Here is an 11,058-nt window from a genome sequence, read left to right as displayed (position 1 = left end):
CCACTGATGCACTCGCTTCGACAGGTGCTCCTTTCTGAGGGGGTATGCCTAAGGTATATTTAGGTTTTGAAACCTGAGAACCACAGCCTCTGATTGGCTGAGCGGGCCACATGATAACCCAGGTCGGAGTCGCAGCTGTGTGCTGTCGCCCTGCATTTCTCTGGAGGGAAGTTGGGGAGGCTTTTTGCGGATTTGGAGATCATTTAACTCTGAAGTAACCGGTAAGCAAAACACCAAAAAACTAAAAGGTGGAGAAAGACACAAACTCCTATGTTTTCTTCAGTCTGCATGGCCTTTTGATCAATCTGGACTACCTTCTTCTCCATCTTTTGCTGACGTTTGGATGCTTAAAGGAAGATGAATGAAGGAATCGGTAGATTGGGGGTCTTTTTCTTCCGTCGTTGATGGAGTATGCAGACTGACCTAGAAAAACAAGCCTTCACCAAGTTCAGACCGTGCCATCTATCCTACCAACGGATGTTTCCTAACACCTCGTTTCACTCCTGCTTGAGACTCTGTCCATATTTCTTAACCTCGGCACCAGCGTTGCCGCTTTGCCCATCTTCCTGAAGTCACTTCTACGACTTCCTCTGATTCCTTAATGACTAATTGTACGTTAAAACCAGCTGTACTGTGACAGGTAAAGTTGCGGAGTCGAAAGGAAAGTTAAAAAGAGTAGTTAGTATGTCATCCTATATTTAACCTGCAGCCTCAGAAGGCATTGCATTGCAGTTAGCTAAACAAAGCCAACCAATCAGGATGCGGCACTGGTTTACATGGCGAATAGCTGGAGCTCTGTGGGCAGCTGTCGCCCGCCATCAGCCAGAAGGCATCGTTTTTTGAGTGGCATATAGTCACGGGGGAAACGGGAGGGGCCGTCTGACAAGCCTTCATAGCCAGAGGCCTTCTACTGAGGCGCTTCATGATACTTCTTCCTTATTGACCCTTACTCTACCTCTGAAGTCTTGTTAGTTTAGAAGATAATCTAAGGATTGTTTTTGTTGTTATTTTGCCTAGGGTTGATACACTTGAACTTGGGATAACGATTTGGGACCCTAGTCGATAGCAGTTGAGGCGTTTGTAACGTTGTAACGTTGCTACAGGAGTCTTTTTCTGGTATGGCATTCAAATTTGTTTGAGTGCTTTGTGCTAAATAATTGCCTTTTTCAAATGCATTGACTGTTGCATGTTTACCCTTAAAAATAGAACAAATGTAGCATGGTTTTAACAGTGGTTGCATTTAATGTATAGTTCAAGTCCATACACTGTTAATACGCTTTTAAAAAAACTTTTTTTTAAGGTCAAGAATTGAGCGCTCGAGCATCCGCAGTAATAATTGGAATTATAATTGCCTCTAAATAATTCTCAACATTTCTGGAATTTCGTAAATAAAACATGTCTTTATATTATCATCTGTGTTTTACATAGGTCCTCTATAACCGTCCAAAAATGGCGGCCGTTGAGGAAATAGAGGAATATGAGGAGTATGAGGAGTATGAGGAGGAGATTATTGAGGAGGTAAGTACTACATTGGCTTTATTGGACTGAACTACGGAAAAACTTGTTTAAACACAGGATTGTCTAGTTTATTTCAAATATTCTGTTTCCATAGCAATGCTTCACTAGGATCAAATTGAATTTTATTTATTTTGTTGAGAATCATACCAACATATGCTCTGACTATATTATTTCAAAGATTATTTGGATGGCTAAGGTTCTCCTGCTAGTCTGTGGATCTGCAAGTCCTATGAATAGTTGGTTACGATAGCCTACCAGTCAGCAGTTCAAGCCCCCAGGCATCCATGGTCTCCCAGGCTTCTAGATCCTGTTTCAGAGGGACGGCTCCCTGTGTGTTTTATGCCTGGGGGTTCTCTAATAGACAGAGCTGGATCTGTATTTTTAGAGAGCACTTACCTTTACCTGAGCCCTCTTTATTGAGAAGAATGGAACGATATTGACCCTTCTGTTTAGGATATATCTGCCCCAGTAATCATACCTGCTCCATGAGCAAAATTGTGGAATGTTTAGGATCTTAACCATATCCTCTTATTCTCAAAAGTCCCTTTTCATGTACATTTTACAGTTACCATATTCTTTAAACTGCATGAATTATGATTCTCCTCTCAAGCGTTTTAGCTGCATATATACAAATCGTCCTACAGGGAATATGAGGTCTACTTTTAATATATACTTCTAATATATACTTTGCCTGATGTGATTCGTTGTGTTGATAAATATCTGTATCAGTGTCCAATGGAAGAGTGAAAGCAGAAGGCAGACAATTGAATCCCTTATTTCCTGGTGAAATAGGATTAATTCTAGCCTTGTATATGCCAAACCTAATATTTATGATATTTTATAGGGGAGTAAGAATGAAATGCGTCTGAAACATAACTAACAAGTTACCGTAGTTCTTTTTTTTCATTTTGCTCCCGTATAACATATCAATGGAAATGGATTCAACGTGCAAAGGTGTGAATCATTTCTGAAGGACGACAAATAAATTCCAAAAATCAATACAATCTGATTTCACTATTACTTTCATCTAAGCTCTGGAGAAAATCAGCTGTGTCTCAAATGTAAGAAGGCTTCTTATTTGATTTGCAGAATGGGGAGAAACATTGCCGTGCATGTTGCAGAGCACAAATAGGAAAATATCTAAACAATGGCTATGGTGGCCGTCAAATGTAACTCAGACTATTACTATTAAGACTAGAGTCCACCTTTTGATAAATATAACTCTTTTATCATCTTTTTAAACAAATGAATGACCACACACCATTAAGGGAAGAAACTCTGCGCACACAAACTGTGGTCGGCAGTTAGACAAATTTAGATTTGGATATCTATGGCAGACTGGCAGATGGGGCAAGTGAGGTAGAGTGTGTGGCTGAGCTACCACTAGAGAGAGAGAGAGAGAGAGAGAGAGAGAGAGAGAGAGAGAGAGAGAGAGAGAGAGAGAGAGAGAGAGAGAGAGAGAGAGACAGAGAGACGGAGAGAGAGGTGTATGTGCGTGGGGGGGGGGGGGGGGGGGGGGGGGCTGTGCTGTAAATCACACTCCCGCTGCCTTGGGTCTGTTAACGTCACATCGATAGAATGTGCTTAGGGGAGGGGGAGATCCAGGGGATGCATGGAAAAACAACCTGCTCGGACAGCAGGGAGAAAAGAAGGACGAGGTCGAGAGAGAAAGGAAGAGAGAGAGAGAGAGAGAGAGAGAGAGAGAGAGAGAGAGAGAGAGAGAGAGAGAGAGAGAGAGAGAGAGAGGGGGGGGGGGGGGTGAGCAAGAGATGGAGGGAGAGAGAAAAAGTAAGAGAGCGCAAGTGCGGGAGGGAGGGAGATAATAAGAGAGGGGGAGAGCAAATGATGGAGGGAGGCAGAAAAAAAGAGAGGCAGTGAGAGAGAAATCGGTGGGGATGGTGGTTTTGTATGCTAATTCGAGTCTCTTAGAAAACCCATAAATATTCGGTGTTTACACGGCCCTTTGGATGCTTGTTGGTTTGTAAATAGGATCAATGTGGGCGGGGGGCTTAATGTAAGCGTATGGTTCTCTCCTGTCTGACAGACACAGATAAAGAAGCCTTTCTTACCAATATTGTGTAAAGGACTTGAGATGTTCTTTCCCTCAGCTCTGGTCATGGGTACATCTGCTCCGTGCACACACTACAATAGCCATGGCAGGGCTCATTTCTTTTTCCTCTTGGGGATCGCTAACTGTAAGGCGCCATTTTCACATAGCTTAGCTCATTTGGCTGTTTCCAATCCTGTGCAGCCCTGCCTACTCATCTGTAATTCCCCCCTGTATGCCATGGTTAAAGTTAGCCACAAATGCTATTCAGGGAATACTAGGCTTCTTGATTTGGAAAGGAAAGATTAAGTTAACACACACATTGAGACGAACTGATCTATTAATTCACATGCAGTTATATGCCATAAGCAAAGGTGGAGATTTCAGGGAGAGTAGGTCTTTAGCAGTTAAAAATTAGGTGTTCACAGAGAGCGGGAGGGGGGGGGGGGCGAGAAGGAATTCAAGCAGCCAGTCGAAAAAAATACAACCAGGGCCATTACAGGCCTCCATATCCCTGTAGAATATAACACTTAATTAAACCACATTCTTAATTACAGCACATTCATCTAGAGTGGAAGAGTGAGAACCATTTATCTTGTGAATGGAGTCAGGAGCTCTCAACGAATGACATCACAGAAGGAAATCATTGCTAATATTGCGTATTATTCATACACGTATTGTGTAGTATTTGCTTGATATTACTACAAAGTCTCACAGCCTCACAAGGGATCAGGGTAGCAGTAAGATAAACCAGAGCTGGGGAAAAATCAACCTCAATCCAATCCCATGTGCCATTGACCTGTGGCGAGTTTGAAACCCCAGAGTGTCTCCTCTATTTGCAATGTGTTGAGCAGATGTCCACGACGACTGTCACTCGTCAAAGTCATCAAACCACTGAGACTCAGGTAAAAACGAAAGCAAAAGACAAATGAAATAGCGCAGAGGAAACGCTCCTGCTTTATTTAGCCAACGGAACCTGTCTCTCCTTGTCAGCATGTGCCTGTTATTGATTAAATCCCTGCCTATTTCAATGGCAACTGCTGAATTTAAACTCTCATATCGTTGTCAATTTTAAAGATTGGAAGCCGGTGATTTGGGCCCAGAAAAATTGCTGCTCAAGATATATTTAGCAAACTGCTTGTTTGATCTCACATTTTTTCTAACCAATATAACCTAACCTAAGTTGCTAAACTGAATGGAAATAAGTGACAGTGGTGGTAATAATGGGGTTTTGGTTCGTTATGGATACCTGATATATGACTACTATGTAAGCATCTAACTATTTGTTGTCAACAGGGATGAGGGGCTTAATAAATATATTCAGATCTTGAATCTTGAATCTTGAATATGTAGTGAAATGCTGAATACTATACAGGACAGCCATGTTTACTACATGGTTACGTTGTAGTTATCAAAGTCTGCCTTACTTTCATTAAGAATATTTAAGTGCATTACCCCTTCTAATCTTTGCATGGTTAAGATGAGGAATTGGGAATGCAAATTAAAATAATGTACTCAGATATCTGGGGGTAAGGTAAGTCCAAAAAATCGAAAAAGGAGATTTTATAGTTGTGTTTAAGTAACAAACCTATTGGGAAAACCGTCAGTGTTCTAAACAAAGCTGCCCTTCTCTTTTCATGAGAAGCAAATAGGTTGGTTGGTCACCAGTAGCAGGATACGTACCTTCCTTCTAACATTCCCTCTCACCTCCTCCAGGCTGGCATGCCTACGAGGAAAGTCAGGAAGAGGGTCGCGGTGGATACTTCTAAGTTCATGACCCCCTACCTGGCTCACAGCATGAAGATGTTGGAACAATACAGCCACGTAAGGAACCCGTTTACAACACACACAAAATCATTGTCGTGAATCACTATCGCGAACTGTGGTTGAGGATAATGGGTTGAACTTTGCTCTTGATTGATTTCAGAGGTATAAATAAGTAATTTAGATGCTTTCATACAAAGCGCCTTACAAATAGCACAATTATCAATAATAGTCGTAAAAGGGATTTCCCCTTAAAGCAATAACATTTGTAAATGTTGGCCTTATATCTGCCCTTGCTGATGCTGATGAAGATCTTGACAATGTCCAGCCTTCCTGAGTCCAGGATGTCATGGTGTTTTATGGTAAATGTTTCCAGAATATGTACCGGAAGGCGTATGACCTATCCAGGGGAACGCCCCCTGTCCACATCGCTGACACCCCTGAGATGGTGCGCATCAGGAAGGCTCAGGAACAGCTCAGTGAGGTACCACATCATCGAGGACCCCCCGGTCGCTGCCCTCAGCCCAAATCACATCCCACACGATTCTGACAGAAACACTCTGAGAGCAACATCTAAAAAACCCAGACTAGACCTCAACACCCCCCGCCCCCTTTCTCCATCACTACTCTAACATTTGTTTAAGTTGCCGAGTTGCACTCTTCACAAATAAGCTAAGGAAATGAATCTGGAGTGTGAGGTCTCACTGCATTGTCCCGCCGTAGGTCAAGTACCGCATGGAGGGAAACAAGGCCCGGACGGGCAGCCTGTACGACGGCGAGGCCAAGGAGATCGCCCATGTCAAGCACATGTCCGAGCTGCTCAGCAAGGTAAGGGCGCCTGGACTTTAAGTGAGGAATGCACTTGTACATTATTTTCCAATAATTGTGGAGCCCATAGTGATTCATTCCCCTGAAACCACAGTTGCTACCACCAATGATTGATGAGTTAGTTTAATCAAAAATATCATTCACTGATATTTTTATTGACTCAATGAGCTGCAATGAAATATTGTTCTGTGGCACTTTGAGCGTATCATTTGTTTGTGTGGTCATGCAAACATCTGGTCCAGAGTTCTGTTTGACCATTGGATGTGCCGCAAATTGATTTGGAACTGGTAAAAGGCAGAGGTGTCATCGAAATTAATATCACACACCCTTGGAACGTAATTGAGCAATTTAAGTAAAGTATTCAACAACACTACTTTATAAGCGTATATAGTTAATAACGTTGATTTATTTTTCGACACTTTGTTGTAGCTGTAATGATGCCCCGCGTTCCCTCCTCTTCAGGTTCTGTACAGGCAGAAGTGGGACGAGACGAAGGACAGGTACCTGCTGCCCCCCGATGCCCCTGAGCTGGTCCTGGCCGTGAAGAACGCTGCCAACTACAGCAAGGTAGAGGAACTGAGGCGCACGCCGTGTCACACATAGAGGCCCTACACATCGCCGCCTACCATGGAGTATTTATTCCTTCGTTTTAGTTCCACTCGTTTCTCTTGAACTCGGAAATTACTTCACAGATTACAGTCAAAGATGGGGGTTTTTCAGTGCTTTTGATTGCGATAAAAAGCAATTATTGTATACAGATTTAAATGTTATGTTGAAATGGTAAAATCTTAGTAGAAATACACTAACACTAGCTCAACAATACTATATTTAATGCACCATTTGCATCTATAAATTCATGGTACTAGATAACAGATATCACCACTGAGGTTTTTTTCATTGCCGATTGTTATTGGTCAAGAACCAGTGCTGATTTGTTAGTGCCCCCTAACGGTGCGTAGATATGTTACCATATCTTTACACCGCTCATTTACCTTTGCAGAACATTAATGAATAACCAATGGTGTGTAACATTAGCCACCATTCGTCACCAAACCGTCCGATGCAAACACAAAGAGCCCTCCCCTCTGATGAATAATGATTAGCAAGCAACGCCGCGGTCACCAACTACCAATGCACGGCAGTGGCATGACATGACGTCGACATGCCGCTGACATGCCGCTGACATGCCGCTGACACAATGCGATACAATGCTGAGCGTGGCGTCTCTGTGTGCAGAAACTGTACACTGAGGACTGGGACCTGGAGAAGGCCTCGTTCCTCCCTTACAGCGACAGCCCCGAGCTCCGCAGGGTGGCCAAGGCCCAGGAGGCCCTGAGTGATGTGAGTACTGGCCAATCGGTCGTCCCCATGTCCCCGACGACTATGGCTTAACCCAACCCGGTTCAAATCTAGCACCGGTCTCTGGCAGTATCCACAGGACACAGGTCTATATCTAGACTCAAAGCCATTCAAATCTGGCACTGTTGGTATGCACAAGGATGTATCACAAAATGTAAAAAAGAAATATACATTATATAATATACACTATATATAAATATATATATGTTTTGTTTTGTTTAATATTTAATATTTACTCTACTGTTATTTATAGCAACATCATTGCAAGCAAAATAAGTATGAAACGAAAATGCTTTTTTTGGTGGGACTTTTGTCACAGAAACCACCTACAGGGGTTTCTATGGTACTGGTTAGACAGTGGTGAGCATTCAGGTTTCGAAACCATTTAAGCATTTCCTCTCACACTGTTTCGGCTGACATCGATGTTGTTCGGCAGCCGTCACTCATGTTTGGTCGCAGTGCTCTTTTTCCTGCTTTGTGTTTTCCGTGCTGACTCATCTACATGTCACATGTGACCATTTCCAGCCCACCAGTCTATTTCCAGCATTCAGTAACAACGGTCACTTTAATGGCAAATTAACGTAACATCATCTGATGTGGGTCCAATGTCATGAGGGAGGGGGCGGTTAATACAGGGCCTCACCATCTCTGTGCTTCGTTGCCTACCCAAGGTCAACCCTTGATCGGGGCTAAAAAAGCTAGGTTTTGACCCCCCCTCCTTCTGTTCTGCTTCTTACAGATTCAGTACAAGAAGGGCTATGATCAGCGCAAGCTGAAGTTCACCTCCCTGGCGGATCGCCCAGATGTGGAGCTGGCCAAGAGAGTTTTCACCCAGCGCAGCGACGTGAGCCTTAAAGATCCCCAACACCTTCAACACAGCCTTGACACCACAAGGAGGGATGGGAAGATGGGGCAAATACTGATAGCGATGATTTGCATGTGATACTGCGATACTTGCTGGAAACAGTTTGTATTTTACTTCTCTGGATTTGCAGCCAAAGTACCTTTTACATGGAAATAAACACTCACACACATAATCACACTCACACACATGCATCCACACACACACACACACACACACACACACACACACACACACACACACACACACACACACACACACACACACACACACACACACACACACACACACACACACACACACACACACACACACACACACACACAAGGGACGTTCAATGAGAGTCAGATTGTCTGAGCCGCCAGCTCCTGGGAGACGGATGGGGATGAATGACCACCTGCTGTCAGATTATCAGTATTGGGGACAGGGAAAGAAAGAGCGGCCGGCCAAGAACAACAATAGCAACCATTCATGGGAATGCTATTTCCATCCCTCCATGATGTCACCTTATTGTGCTTTAAGTTCTCCTTGTGTAACGTCCATGTCGTGCTGTTTGTCTCCCTACTATCTACAGCTTAAGTACAAGGAGGACTACAACAAGAACGTGAAGGGCCAATGGTGTGAGACGCCCTACTTCGACGTGGCCACGGCCAGGGTGGCCATGGAGAACCTTAGCAGTGTAAAATATCAACTCCTATCATTGTTAATCATTATTATTAACAAAAATATATTTCTTTGTATTGCTATTTTTTTGTGTATTATTATTTGGTTTTGTCTCTGAACTCTTCCGTACTCCTTGTTTTTCCCTCCTGCAGAGAAGATACACGAAAGACTGGGAGGCGGCGAAAGACCAAATCAACTTCATGCAGACGGAAACGCCCGTTTACGACACGAACAAGAAGGCCGGCACCAGTGCCAGCTCGGTGAGCAAGCCGTCCGACGACGACTGCCCGCCTACGCACGCCACTCTTACATTAACACCACCATCCTCCGCGTGTCTTAACACACACCTCGCTAAAGAGGAACCCACGGCGGGGATCTGACCCAACGCAACCCATGGTGTGAGTCAGCCGCTACGCGCCAGCTCTGACGCAGGGACTTAATGCGTAGTCCATAGTGGTGGGGGTGCCCACAGCGTTTCGAAGGAGACATTCCATTCCACCTTACAATATCTGATTATTACAGTAGGTGTGATAAAGAACCGGAAGGGGTATTGTAGTAGTTGTGGATCGCAGAGAGAGTAGATCCTAGATAGTGTATTCAAGAATACAGGCATGGCATGTGCTTTAGAGCCTTGGGCCTGAGGTAGAGCCACCCACACACCTACACAAAATCAAGACATGAGTCACTCTGGCAAGAGGAAATAATATGTTGGCCTTCCATAAAGTCTGTCAATACGGCGAGTCATAGACGGTACAACGACATTTCACATCACTGACACGCCTTCTCTCTCCCACACGCACGCACGCACGCATGCACACACGCACACACGCACACAAACACAAGGCTGCACACATACACACACACCCGCACACACACACCCATCCCCCAAAACCATACCCACAGCTTCACAATGACTATAAACTGGTTTATTTATTTTGGGTTTTCGTTTCCATCCACAGGTGAAATACAGGAAGGACTACGAGAAGACGAAAGACAAGTCTGACTACAACACGCTCCCTGCCACAGAAAACCCCCTCCTCAGACAGCTCAGATACGCCGGCACTATCCTCAGTGATGTAGGTGTAGATGGAGGGGGCTGCAGTACACAAAACACCTCAACTTTAACCAAATGAACGCACAGCTCATATTTTTACATACAAATGTCATATTTACAGTATTGAGTATCGAAGGGACTGTGTTCTTCATACAGTTTAAACACTATTAAGTCATTTTAAAACAATAGGCAATGCTCCGTTTGCATTTTATTCAGTTCATTTTCCGGGTTCACAAAACGTGAACCTTACATTTAATTTGGGGGAAAATAGAGTCCTTTCAGAATCATTGTACATACCAGATTAGACATGTTCATTCCACAGTCGTTGACACTGTTTTTCAATGTCTGTTTACCTCAGCTAAAGCCATTTAAACACAAACGTAAGGTATTCTTTGAAAATACAACCTTTTGTAACATAAATCTCTTAAGATTCAAGTGTTGATGGGATGAAATGTGAGTGAAGCTTGTATGTAACGTTGTATACCACAATTGCATTTTATTATAGCGTTGCTTGACTATAAATAGGGAATACCCTGGCCACTGAGGGGCATATTGATGAGCTTATCCGTCAGTATTTTTTCTCTGGTAAACGTGAGGTAGCATACTTCACTAAGCTTGTATATTAGTTTCTTATTATTGTTTCATTTTATCATCATAGTTGTTTAATAGTTATGAAAAACATGCATGCCACACTAGCCAGATTCTGAAACGATTCAATAGATTTATGCTTAATTCAATAGATTTATGTATTCTTTTTGTTCATGTCTTTCAACATTTTTTACATATAATATTTTTTCTTTTTGCAGAAAGTTTACAAGAAGAATTATGAGAAATCCAGAGGTTTCAGCATCAACTACTGTGACACACCAAAGTTCAAGATGGATTCTGTTCTCAAAAAATTCACTGATGTGAGTGTTTTACCTATCATTTTATTTTCTACACTTTTTCATTGATCTTTTTTGT

At 43.1% G+C, this 11,058-nt stretch overlaps 1 protein-coding gene across 22 annotated transcripts in view; it reads left to right on the top strand.

Moving 5' to 3' along the window:
- The first annotated feature begins 113 nt into the window (after positions 1-113).
- Positions 114-11,058, top strand: part of neb (nebulin) — a 62,896-nt gene continuing 51,951 nt past the window's right edge. For 21 of the 22 annotated variants that reach the window (XM_056580094.1, XM_056580093.1, XM_056580091.1 and 18 more), the window contains exons 1-13: positions 114-221; positions 1,429-1,518; positions 4,420-4,470; positions 5,282-5,389; positions 5,706-5,813; positions 6,053-6,157; positions 6,620-6,724; positions 7,394-7,498; positions 8,256-8,360; positions 8,953-9,057; positions 9,194-9,301; positions 10,001-10,117; positions 10,902-11,003. In XM_056580094.1, the coding sequence (XP_056436069.1) occupies positions 1,450-1,518; positions 4,420-4,470; positions 5,282-5,389; positions 5,706-5,813; positions 6,053-6,157; positions 6,620-6,724; positions 7,394-7,498; positions 8,256-8,360; positions 8,953-9,057; positions 9,194-9,301; positions 10,001-10,117; positions 10,902-11,003 (1,188 nt within the window). In that variant the 5' untranslated portion in view covers positions 114-221; positions 1,429-1,449. Of the gene's footprint in view, positions 222-1,017; positions 1,117-1,428; positions 1,519-4,419; positions 4,471-5,281; positions 5,390-5,705; positions 5,814-6,052; positions 6,158-6,619; positions 6,725-7,393; positions 7,499-8,255; positions 8,361-8,952; positions 9,058-9,193; positions 9,302-10,000; positions 10,118-10,901; positions 11,004-11,058 lie in introns of all 22 variants that reach the window. The other variant, XM_056580072.1, reaches the window with a different exon arrangement.

This window comes from Gadus chalcogrammus, chromosome 20, assembly GCF_026213295.1.
Source record: "Gadus chalcogrammus isolate NIFS_2021 chromosome 20, NIFS_Gcha_1.0, whole genome shotgun sequence".
Taxonomy (NCBI): Eukaryota; Metazoa; Chordata; class Actinopteri; order Gadiformes; family Gadidae; genus Gadus; species Gadus chalcogrammus.
The sequence above is the reverse complement of the archived record's forward strand: the minus strand, read 5'-3'. Positions and strand labels throughout refer to the sequence as shown.